This window comes from Dendrobium catenatum, unplaced genomic scaffold (genome assembly GCF_001605985.2).
Source record: "Dendrobium catenatum unplaced genomic scaffold, ASM160598v2 fragScaff_scaffold_403, whole genome shotgun sequence".
Classification (NCBI taxonomy): Eukaryota; Viridiplantae; Streptophyta; class Magnoliopsida; order Asparagales; family Orchidaceae; genus Dendrobium; species Dendrobium catenatum.
Window position 1 is genome coordinate 290,905 of NW_021318865.1, and position 13,215 is coordinate 304,119.

The 13,215-nt window shown below is 35.6% G+C and overlaps 1 protein-coding gene across 1 annotated transcript; it reads left to right on the plus strand.

The window, feature by feature from the left end:
* Positions 1–6,548: 6,548 nt before the first annotated feature.
* Positions 6,549–9,130, plus strand: LOC110103066 (3-dehydroquinate synthase, chloroplastic-like). Its single transcript, XM_020831615.2, has 5 exons — positions 6,549–7,078; positions 7,161–7,311; positions 7,427–7,594; positions 7,679–7,905; positions 8,917–9,130. The coding sequence occupies exons 1-5, from the start codon at positions 6,747–6,749 to the stop codon at positions 9,113–9,115; spliced, it is 1,077 nt and encodes a 358-aa protein (XP_020687274.1). The 5' UTR covers positions 6,549–6,746; the 3' UTR covers positions 9,116–9,130.
* The last annotated feature ends 4,085 nt before the right edge of the window (positions 9,131–13,215 follow it).

The window sequence follows — 13,215 nt, forward strand, 5'->3', positions numbered from 1 at the left end:
GTCCTCCTGACCTACGTCGCCCGCCGACTACGGTCCTCCTGACCTACGTCGCCAACCGACTATGGTCCTTCCGACCAAACGAACATGTCAACAATGACTCTTTGTATTTACATCATGTAATGTACTCCATAAGATGTACATCAAGCTAAGGCCTTCTCCCAAGGAAGGGTCTCATTTGTAATCGACTGCAAATACTAGTGGATTCGTTCAAACTGGGCTAGGCCCCGTGGTTTTTCCCCCTTTTACAGGGGTTTTCCACGTAAAAATCTTGGTGTCTCATAAATGCTAGACCCTCTTTCTCTTTTCTGTTTGTGTGCGGAATACTCGTGCAACGCTAGGACGCGAATTTACAAACTCTACCGCCGCGTATATTCTCGCACGCAACAATCTTCTATCTCGTGATTTGTAGTTGAATCAGGTACTTGGATAGAAATGATTGGCTTATGTGGATGGAGTTGCATCAAACTCCAACTTCTGCACCGAACAGTTTCCTTGTACAAAATGTTGATATTATAAATATAGCATTTGCTTAAAATTGGTGGGAAAGAAATGGCTCCTCAAGAGTTGTTTCATTCTAGACCAGCTTTGAACAAATCCTTTACCAGCTCTACGCCGCATTTGTAAGAGTTGTAACCACCAAGCACTGGCACCTCCCTTGAGCCTACAAGTTACATATTTCACCTGCTTTTCTGGCTCAATTTCCATATACTCAAAAGAAAGTTTCAGCAATGCATTACTAGTCCAAATAATCTTCGATGTGTAGCCAACCATCGAAAAACTAAATGTCTAATTTGATTCAGAATTCACTATGGTGTCTAGTGTGAGTTCAGGGACATCGTCGTCTAACATGCTCATTGTACCCATCATCTTCTTCTTATTCAAACATGTATGTTGGATAAAGAATTTTAGATTCATTTTCAAAATTGATAAGATATGTTGTTTCTAGTTCATTTCTTTGTTCCATCCATCCTAGAGCAGGACACCTCCGCATTGCCAGTGTGGTTGCCGGTGTTGGTTCCCTCTAGAGTGTTTTGGAGTGTTAATCTAGCATGAATGGTCTATAGTTCTCTCCGCACCTCTAGTGAACTCAGCGGCCAACTTGTCTAGTTGTCGAGTCGTCTTAGCCATGCTGATCCACAAGGCTTCAAGGTTGTGATCGTCATCGGCAACTGATCTCCTACTACAGTTCATTATTCCTCAAGCTCAATGCTTTGATACCAACTGATATGGTCAATACCAGCACATCCAAAGCTGAAAGAACCTAGCAGAGAAAAAATGAGCAATAGAATATTCCTTGTATATGTCTATATGTCAAAGGTTCCCTTCCTAATATATTTTACCTATTTAATATATCGCCTGTAGCTTTCCACTTCCTAGTACCTACTTTACTAAAAATGAATAACGAAAAAAAAGTTAAAAGTAATACGGAATAATAGAAAATGTAAAAAGGTGCATATTAAGATAAGTGGTGTAGTGGATTTGTAAAAGTGGTGGTGGTGTCTGCCACATCCCCGTGTTTTTACAGTATATGTCCTTCATGAAAAATAACTATATATACAGCAAACATATAGCACCATGCTTGCAATTTTAAACTGAAAAATACATTAAACATGTGGTAGCTTTGTTGATGCAAGATGAAAAAGCCTAGCATAAATCTCTGCAATTAGGTTAGAAACTAATCACATAAACAAACCTTGGAATGTTGGTGGTAGTGAACCTAACGTGAGTGTTAAAAACTCAACCGAGTCAATTTTAAACTTCTCAGTGTTGTCAGCAATGATTGGTTTAGCAATGTCCTTCACCATGTTGCAAATTGCCTAGAGAGGAAAATGAAGGATCATAAATATTTTACAGAAAGTTATAATTGCTAATCAGATATACTTCAACCTTGTCTATTTTCTTACCTTGTCCAAATAAGGCCACATCGTTCCTATGAACTTGTTTAGCCAATCAACCTAGGAAAAATACAATGGGAGATTAGCTTCCAAAATATAACTAATAAATGAAGATAAAGAATTTAATGATTTAACCAATTACTATCAAAGCATTCATCCAAAACATTAAACCAATGCCACAGCATACTCGATCATAATCTGGATTTTTAACCCATAAAGGGATTTCAGGAAGCAAGCGCTCCAAGGACTTCGAATCATATTCAACTAGTGACCGTATCTTTGGATCCTGATGAAGAGAAAATTACAGAAGTTGAATTAGAAATTTGAAAGAACGCAATCTTTCAACCAGTTAACAGTTAATACTCATTTTTTACTGAATCAGATTATACTCTCAAAAAGCTATTCAACTAGAAACAACAGATCTTATCAATTCTGAAAATGAATCTGAAATGTTTTATCGAACATACATGGTTGAATCTGAAGATGATGGGTACAATGAGCACTTCAGATGCTCTTTTTAAAAAAAAAATTAATTAAAAAAATAAAAAATAAAAAATAAAAGAAAAAAAGTAACAAGAGATCAAAGACAGTGACAACATAGTAAGTGCATCAAGACGGCACTAACTCTACCTTACATATATGAATTTAACTGCAATTACATGCATTTAGCCGAACCTTTCAAATTATCATAATGTAATTTGAAAGAATTTGATAAGAAAGCTGGCACAGCTAATTCTGAGGTATCTAGAAAGTTCTTTAATGTTCAATTATGAATGTACCATATTGACTTATAAAAAAAGATAGTGATGTCAGTGATATGTTCCTTTGTGCAATGTTTCAGGCATTCACAGATATTTGTTTACTCTTTAATGTTAAGTTATGAACCTTCCATATTGAATTAGTCATTGTTGCGCACAGGAGCTTCTCAAATTGATTATATAACTCTGCTTTCTGTTAGCACGTATCTGGATTCCAAAATTCAATTGGGTTTTACGACTGTATTTATCTACTCGATCAGTACAAGAAGTTGAAATCGACTCCAACAACCCCCAAAAAAATAACTTCATATTATACTTTCATTGCATATTAATCACCAGAAAGTCAGTCCTTAATGCAGTAGAACTATAAGAAGTTTCCAATTCAGCGTTTCAACCATTCATTGAGCACTTTATAAAGCCTCTTCGAAATAATATTCTACAAAACCATAATATTCTCATCTTTATTTCTATCCAATCATACATTGATAATCAAAGATTCAGAATCAAGGCCATATATCATTTGTTTTTCATTGATTTATATAAAGAGCTAAACAAACTTACAAATATAAAATATGAAATAATCAAACTAGGAAGAAACCCACATTTTACAGAGAACGGTCATTCTTTCGAAAATGATGTCAATAGTCAATAAAACAAACAGGGAAACAGCAATACATCATGAAGTTTGGTAAAGAATAAAATAAATGGGCTTACCTTCACCTCACTGGGCTGCACGTAGATGAAGAAGTAATACCCGATGACGATTCCTGCCGTGAATCCAAATGCGAACCCGAAAATACCAAATATAGCACCAAAAAAACCCATCTATTCTCCTTAACAGTAGTAATCCTCTCTCGCTGAAGATACTCAAATCCAGATCACACAGAAACAAGATAACAGAAATACAAAAGGAAAAAAAACACTGCGACCGCTTTCTAAACGTTCAAATCCACCGAAATCTCCCGTTCCGCCTGCACCAAAAGGGTAGAATCAAATGCATAATCTGGCGAAAGAGAACACAATACGCAATCTAAGATCGATAAATTCCAATGAAAAATGAAGCGTTCGCGCAACAGCACGCTACAAAATTTGAACCGAAACAGAGAGAAAGACAAGCGAGCAGAAAAAGCAGTGATTATACACGTCAAAGCTAATACCGAGTATTCTGTCATCGAAAACATCGTAATTCATACCAGAATGCCGGCGTAGCAAAGACTACGACAAGAATAAAATTGAAATATTATACACTCAGGACAAATCTTGAGATAGAGACCGCAGGGAGAAAGAGACAGGTTCAGAGAGAGAGAGAGTAAGAGACCTTCTTCATGAAATTCTGTTCCCTTCCATTCTTTATTCTCTACAATGGCGTTTGCAGTTAGTGGATCGAAATCGGAGGAGGGAACTAATCGACGCTTTGCTGATTGGCGTTTCTGTGTCTCGAGAGGAAGAATAATTGTAATCCATTATTATATTTATAATAATGGAGGGGTATTACTGAAACTGAAAGGTCCATGGAGACCTTCGAGTTCTGACCTGAACAATTAGATTCGTTACTGCAAAGTATTTTCCCACGTAAAGGGCCATTGCATAATTATTGTTTTAGCCAGCGGGGCTTCATCTAGGATAAAGGTTTTTGAGGTGGGCCTTAGTAAAATATGGCGGCATGAAGCGAACCAACGACCGCCACGTGTTACATATAGGCCGGCCGTTTGGGCTATTGTCGTCGCTCTGTGTTGAGTCACAGGCTTTTTTGTTTTTTAAATTTTTTTATTTATTATATTTATTTTAAGATAAATATTATTTTTATTTTTATTTCAAAATAAAGATCAGAATAATTTTCTTTAAAAACTTACTTAAAATATGATCAAATTGTTAAATTTATATTAAAATAAGAATAATATATAAATAATTCAATTATATTTATTTAGAATAAATTTAATAATTTAATAATTTATTCTTATATCCATCAAAACTTTCTTATAAAATGAGTCTCTTTTTTTAAGGATTACTAATTTTATTATTGAAATTATTTTTTTTGAACTAAAACTTTTTTACTAAAAAGTTGCTTTAAAATGCATCTCTAAGACTTCGTTTGGGAAGGCTTTTTTATTGCTTTTAGTACAAAAATAAAAAAATTTGTACTAAAACTCCGTGTTAGAAAGCAATAAAAAAACCGTCCCAAATGAAACAAATTTATTATCGTGAATCAAATTTATGTTTTCCAAAAGGTGAACAAATTGAGTAAGAAAGATTGGTGATCATCATAGTCATATTGATGAAGTCATTGTCTTACTTAATACTCGCTTAATTGCATTTTACTTACTCAAGTTTTTTTTTACTTTCTATTATGAGGTTTGGGACTATATCATCAACATAAAAGATAATAAGGTTCATATTGTACTTTGTTGAAATCAAATAATATAATAAAAAAGTTAGATAGACTAACCACCAAAATTTAACACTTTTACATTGAGATTTGAAGCAAACTTTGCACCATTTAGAGTGATGACTACACCTACAAGAAATCACACCAATAATTATGGCTCACATACCGACGATATGAATATGTGATTCTAATGAAGTGAATTAAGATCAGTAGCACCCCCAACGATTTAATCCATCGATGTGGTTCGAACATCCTAAATATAACGAAAAATGATATTTTCGCCGGCAAATCAATTTCTCTAAATCTATGTTGGATGAGAAACCCTTATTCGAGGAACAATTATTATGTCCTCCGACCGGGCGCAGAGGAACGTCCGGTCGGAGGCCAAATCCCGCCAAAAAAATGAGTTGTACCGAGCAAATACCGAGCAATATCAAACAATAACGAGGAATACCATCATTTGTAGACCCAATACCGAGTTATACCGAGCTAAACCGAGAAATACCGAGTTATACAAAAGTTGTACCGAGTTTTTCCTAGAAAAACTGGGTACAACTCGGTATTTCTCGGTACAGCTCGGTATAACTCGGTATTGGTCTTCAAAGAGCCGTATTCCTCGTTAATATCAAATAATACCTAGTTGTACCAAGCAAATACCGAATTTTTTGACTAATTTTGCCTCCAACCGAACGTTCCTCTATGTCCTTACACCGGACCTAATAAAAGTTCTTATTCGAGGAAAAACATACATGTTGTCATCCACAAACTAATTGAATATGTAGTAATTGAAAGGTAAAGACTAATATCCCTTATTTTTATTGATCTTTATACATTGAATACTATCTCCGTTAGGAGCAAGGTACTATTCTATATAGGCATTTCATAAATTTTATGTATGGATGTTTTGATTTCATAAGTATTTGCTTCAAATCCTTTGAATTTGCATTGAGATTAATACTATTTAAAATATATAATACAATTATGAAAATGATATACAATATTGAACTCAAAATTAACCGTCAGAATAATTTCTGTCTCTACTGAACTTTTATTAGACCAGGACACCTGACGTAGCTCTACATCCGGACGCCAATAAAATGTCGTAATGTGCTCTTACTCTTTACCGCGCGTCCGACAATCCGACCCGAACAGGAACCCGGTATTGCTATGCTCGTGTATTGCTAGATATTGCTCGGTATTGCTATGTATTTCTTGGCAATAATGAGAAATATCGCTCAATACCGAGCAATACCTAGCAAAACCGACGCATTGCTCGGTATTGGTCTTGATAGAATGATATTTCTCGTTACAGAGCAATACCTAGCAATACCATAGTCTGCATAAATCAGCTAATACATAGCAATACTGGGTTCTGATCCGAGTCGGGTTATCGGGCCGCACGATAAAGAGTAAGAGCACGTGACGATATTTTATTGACATTCGAATGTAATTTAACCGGGTTCTTATCATTAAAAATTATAAAAAAATAAAAATGTGCAAAACGTCTTCCAATTTGGTCCTTTCGGTCTACGGCCCGTCCCCCACCTACCGCCCGCCCACCAACCACACCTCCCCTTCCCTGCAAAATGGCCATCCCGTCGGCTACGAGGAGATGGTTGAAGCCGCCGCATTAGGAGTAAGAAGGCGGCGAGGAATCCCTTCGTACTCTTAGCACGCAAACCCTACTCCAGCCCGAAGCCTTCCCTCATGGCCGCACCTGCTTCCTCTTCCATCCATTCTCCTCTTCGATCTTCACTGAGGATCCCGCGCGGCCGAAATTGTTCTCCCCCCGGCGCCTCATCCATTTCCCTCCTCCCGCGCGGCCTCCGCTCCACCTCCCTTGGTCGGATCGGCTTCAGCTGTTCGTCGTCTGATCAAATCCTCACGAGGGTCGCCGCTAGCTCAGCTCCTGTGATGGATCCGACGAAGGGAGAGGTAGCACTTAAGGTTCCTACCGTTGTGGACGTCGATCTTGGGGACCGAAGCTACCCGATTTACATTGGCTCGGGCCTGCTCGACGCTCCGGATCTACTCCAGAGGTATACGAGTTGCTTTGCTCTAATTGCTCCTGAACATCTCGCGCTTGTCTCTGTTGATTAATTCCACAATAGCTTTCCTTAGACATGTAGCGGGGAAGAGGGTGCTTGTTGTAACGAATACCACGATTGCTCCTCTGTACCTCGACAGAGTTGTCGAGGCTTTGACGCGTGGGAATTCTCATGTCTCTGTTGAGAGCGTTATCCTACCTGACGGGGAAAAGTACAAAGATATGGTAAATACTTCATAGTGGTTTTCTTCTGCTTTTTAGAAACTGCTAACTTGATTCCCTGAGTAATTCATTTTGAACCAGAAGTTCTCTTTGTTATTTTTTCTTTCTTTTTTTGTAGGGAACCCTGATGAAAATATTTGATAAGGCAATAGAATCTAGGATGGACCGCCGTTGCACATTTGTGGCTCTTGGCGGGGGAGTAATTGGCGACATGTGCGGCTTTGCGGCTGCTACTTATGTTCGTGGTGTTAACTTTATTCAGATCCCGACGACTCTGATGGCTCAGGTATCTTCTACGTCTATTTGTTCTTCATTTCGTTTTATGACTGGTTTCTTTATGCTATACAAGGATCTCCTTATTTACATTTAGGTGGACTCATCTGTTGGTGGGAAGACTGGAATAAATCATCCACTAGCCAAGAACATGATTGGCGCATTCTACCAACCACAATGTGTTCTTATAGATACTGATACTCTAAACACGCTGCCCGATAGAGAACTTGCTTCGGGTATAGGTGAAGTTATCAAATATGGGCTTATCAGGGATGCAAAGTTCTTTGAGTGGCAAGAGAGGAATATGGAGGCACTTCTGGCAAGGTAACAATTGAGTTTATGGATTTAAATAGGAAAAAATCACTAAAATAGTCCCTTGACTCTTTATGAGAGATCAAAATGATCATCAATTATATTAAAAGATCATTTCAGTCCCTCAAATCTTTAAAAATGAATCAAAATAGTCTTATGGTCGGAGTATTTTGATTCATTTTAAGAAGTTGGGGATCAAAATAATTCTTTAGTATGGTTGAGGATTATCTTGATATTTCATAAAGAGTCAATTGACCATTTTAATTATTTTTTCAATTTAAATGTGTACAAAATCATATGAATGTTTAATCTAATACAATTCTTTGCTCATTATATTAATGTCCTTTTTATGCTACCCAGAGGATTTAGTTTGGAAACATGTTTTCTGGGAGCAATCATAGTGCCTAGAAAAGTGTATTAACGAATGACATCCCTGACACATAGAATACCGGAGACCATTATTTGTTTAGCAATTGTTGAAATGTTTTTGCAACAGCTGAAGTCATCATTAATACGTTGAGGTCTTTCTTTGAACGAGTTTCCCATATTTATACTCTTTGAGATCCTGCAAAACTCCTTCACATAATCAACTTTCATTTGAGTGCTAGATCATGCATTGCATGGAAGTTGTAATCCTATAATAAATGGAAGACATTTATTATAACGGCTAACTTAAAAAGTCATGCCAGGATGTCTAAACATTGAAATGTAGATTTTTATGGACCCCCAGTTTATGTCGTAACATAATTTGTTGTATCTCATGCTTTGTTCACAAACTCTTTAAGCTTGCTTTGTTCGCGATTAGAACTTGACCTCCATGAAACTTATCAAGTTTTTTATGGATCTCCCGGCTTTGTTTTGAATTCTCATCCCTGGATGGAGTTAGAACCTTAACTATTCATATACATTTGTGTCTGACACTTGTCTTCTTGTGTTTGTTTGATTTTTGTTTAATTATAAGGAAGCTACTTTTGCTGTCTTTTTTCTTTTTGAATAATTTCTATGATCTTATTGATATTGTAGGGATTCAAGTGCCTTAGCATATGCCATCAAGCGCTCATGTGAAAACAAAGCTGATGTTGTTTCCTTAGATGAGAAGGAAAGTGGGCTAAGGGCTACCTTGAACTTGGGTCATACATTTGGGCATGTGAGATACCGGGACTTTCCAAATTATTATAATTTCTTTTTCGTACTTATTTTGGGTTTTCCTAACAAATCATGAATCATCATTAGTTTTGTCCCTACTATTTTATGTTGACTCTAAGAATTCTCATACCATTTATTCGTGTTGAGTTTTGCTGTTGCATGAGATTAATTTTCCACATTTGTTATGTTATGATTGCTTAAATGTTTAAGAAAATAATAGCACCTACTGATTTATCATGTCTTGGCCTTAGCATTAGTTGAGCTTATTTGCAATGAGTTTTTATAGATTGTTGGAGCATTTAGCTGGCTGAAGTAAAACTGAAAAATTAGTTTTTGATTTGTTTGGCGTAAGCCTGCAAGAAGTTCTGTCTTGTCTATAGGTTGCACTTTTTGTATGCTGGAATGCTTCTAAAAAGTCATAACAGGAAAAAAAATTAATCTGACAAGGTAGCTCCCTTATTAGTTAATGCAATCATGTGAATTTCAGGCTTTTATATAGAACATTGATACTTTGTATTACCATTTGATTTTAGATTCATTGAGATTACAATGTTGTGAACTTGACTGAAACATGAATAATCTACATTATTTTTTTATTGGCCACTTTAACAGTGGGCAATCGTTTTGTCTTTTTTCCCTTTATTAATTTAACAAATGGGCTTAGTGGTACGCAATGTTTTCAAACTTGAACATTGATAGGAAACTGATACGCCTTAGGTTTAGACAATTTCGGTTTTGCCCTAGTTTTCCCCCAAAAAGAGGGATTTCTCCACCAAAACCAAAGAAGAACAATCACAAGAGGGTTAAGATGAGAAGTTAAAACCTTTGCATAAGAAAACCAAGAGAAAACGAGATAAGTTTGTCCACTTCGAGAAGGACAAGATCTCCCACAAGAAAACCCTAGAAAAGAGCAAGAAGGAAGCTAAGGAGAAACTAAGAGAGAGAATACACTTTTCATAATACCCAAAACTAAACCCTAAAGGCTCCCTTCATACACATTCAAAAAAACCCTTCCCTCCCCAAAATACCCCCACTTAAGTGGGGGTCCCTCCTTGGTTCGGCTGAAGCCCGCCCCCCCCCATTTCTCCGCCTGTAGACCAGCGCGGGTCCAGGCGGGGAATGTTTAAAATTTTATTAATTTGCAATTAAAAAAAGAACTTATAACTTTCAAGAAAATTTCACTTAAAAAATAAATAGATTGTTTATTAACTAATAAACAGAATTTACTACCAAAATAATTCATGAATAAAAGAAAATCCATGTATCATATAAAATTACGTATCTAATCATATAAAACTTATCATAATGATTATAATTATTTATAATGATAAAATTTTTCATGTTTATAATGATAATATAGTTAAAATATTTATAATATGAATTTTTATTTTTTCTTTTTTATTAACGTGCATTTAATGCACGATTATTTTTACTAGTATATAAAAAGAATTATATGCATCTTTTCTTGGGAGGGCCCACATGCCCCCTTGACTCTGCCCATGGTTTTTTTTTTTTGCAACGTACGTAAGTTTTATTAAAAGATTTTGGAAATGAAAATATTTATTGGCTTGATATTAATAGTATTTATGATAATAATTCCATTAAATGTGTAAAACTCTTTTAGATAGATCTGAGTTGTGGCATAAGATATTTTGTCATGCAAGTATTGAGAACATATTTAAAAGGGCTACACAAATTAATTAGATTTGACAAATGATCATCTTTGTGATGTTTATTAATTGATCAAGCAATTCAAAGTTTTGTTTCTTTTAGTTAAGGTGATAGGACCGCTTTGTATGCATTAATATGGCTAGTTTAGAGAGAAAGTTCATGAGGTAGTAATTATTATTGATTTTGTTAGATTTATTTGGATGAAATTTGTTGCACAAGAAAATATTCATTTGATAAATTTAGGACATTCGCATTATAAATTTAGAGAAGTTTCAATTATGAGCGAATATTTCATATTATATTTGTTGTCCTGGAATATTTACGGCGGTAGAGAAGTATATAATTTATTGTCTTAACGTTGTACGAAAATCCAGCACACAAACAGGTAGAAAAGGTAGATGCATTAATCACATGAGACACCATAATTTTTACGTGGAAACCCTGAAAATGGGAAAAAATCACGGGGCCTAACCCAGTTCGAAAGTGATCATGATTTTCTAACTATATTATTGGAAAGACTACTCACAAAATAGTTTAACTTTTTAGGTTATTTTAGCTAAAAAAATTGCTTGCAAATTTGACTAATTACTCGAGTAATTTAAGGGTTTATTTTATTTCAATCTTAAGTATCAAAATAAAAATCATGAGCTAAATTAAAAATAAATTAGATAGTTAAATGATAATTATGACTTACTTTTAATTGGATTCATACATCACATTCAAATCTATCTTCTCGTTATTGGCTTCTAAGGAAGTGATTTTCCGAGTGAAAATTTTAGGAGGATTTATATATCACAAAATTTTTGTATATTTATATGTATAATATCCAAATATTTATATTTATTTAAATAATATCAAAGTTTTTAAATTATCTATAAAATATTGCAAAGCAAAGTATAATTTCTATGCATATATTTTGATACTATAATATAATATGCAATAAGGATCACAATGATTCACAACTATTTCAAAGTCTTATTTTAGTTCATTGATTTTTTAAGTAGGGACATAAATATATAATTACAACAGAAAATTTAATTTGATCTTTATTTAATAAATTAAGGAACCGAATTAATATTTTTATATAAGAGGGAAATATTTTAGTCCTTTAAAAAAATTAGGGTACCGGCAAATTCATTTATAGTGCTTAGATTACGAGTGTCAATTCGGGTCAACGGGTCGGGTTCGGGTCGAACCCGGAATTGACCCGGCACTGTTCGAGTCAAACCGAACCCGACTCGATTTTAAAAACGAGTTAGGTTACCGGACCCGAACCTAATCCAATTTTTCCGGGTTTTCGTGTCAATTTCGGGTCATTTTCGGGTTACTGGGTCAATCCAAACTCGACCCGATTTTTAAAACGGGTTGATTTGTTGAACCCGAATCCGACCCGTTTCAGGTCCGAGTTGACCCTAACCCGGATTTTTCCGGGTATGGTTCGAGCCGTGTCAAAAATTGACACCCCTAGCTTAGATGCAAGATAATCTACTAATTTCAATTATTCCTTGGATTTGATACAACATGCTAGTTTGAAATATAGTCGTCATGAAGCCCTCGTGAATACAAGTCATAGAAGAAGCCCAAGAAAAAGCCCAAGCTGGCCCATCCCACTCCACACCGCCCTTGGTAGGTTGTATTCGCCAATAGAATTATGAAAGAGTACGCAAAACTCATACGTTAGCGCCTCCTTCCCACGAAAAATTATTTTGTGCAAAGTCCAGACCCCAATAAAAATACGACATGTTTGATACCGAGCGGTACCGCATCTCGGCACCGCTCAGTACTTAAGCGTAAACCGGACGGTTCTTTTATCCGATGTCCGCACATAATAATCTCTTCCTTCCCACCTCATGGTTTACACAAAATGATAAAGAGGGCTCACTCGACTGATCTTTCAGCACTCCACCTCTGATGACTAGTTGTTAGTTGTTACTACAATTTCACTCTGATTGCTTCTCGCCTTACAACTTTATGTCTCACTAACTTCGCTTGAGGCATTAGTCTCCTATGCTAATACTCTGTCCTCATTTATTGCATATTGAGAAGAAGACAACCATAATAATTTTAATTGGTGATTGATACGGGAAAAAAATTGCTTTCATTGAGCACAAATCTTGAAGATTATTTTAATTTATAACTTTCAAAATTAAATGCGGGATCATCTGAATTCCAATTCCAGCAAATTTATAATCAAATTGAATGCTCAATGAGACAAACCCAACGGTATCAAAATCAGTCTAATCCAAGCTCAAATGGGCTCAAATCAAGGGACCAAAACATATTTGAAAGCTTTAGTATTGCATTAATTGGATGACCAAATGATATCCAAATATATTAAACTTATAGTCAATTTGAATGACTCGACGAGATGAATCCAACGAGCCAAAAATTGCTTAATTCTAACATCATTAAAACACGTCAATGTTAAACAAATGCTCTATGATGGATAGAGTCAGTATGAATCGTCTCATGAAACACTTCAAATTCAGTCTGGATCTTATTCAA

Coding starts and splice junctions, on each gene's coding strand:
- LOC110103066 (XM_020831615.2), top strand. CDS start 6,747: ATGGCCGCACCTGCTTCCTCTTCCATCCATTCTCCTCTTCGATCTTCA. Junction 7,312..7,426: donor GGGAAAAGTACAAAGATATG/GTAAATACTTCA, acceptor CTTTTTTTGTAG/GGAACCCTGATGAAAATATT. Junction 7,595..7,678: donor CGACGACTCTGATGGCTCAG/GTATCTTCTACG, acceptor ATTTACATTTAG/GTGGACTCATCTGTTGGTGG.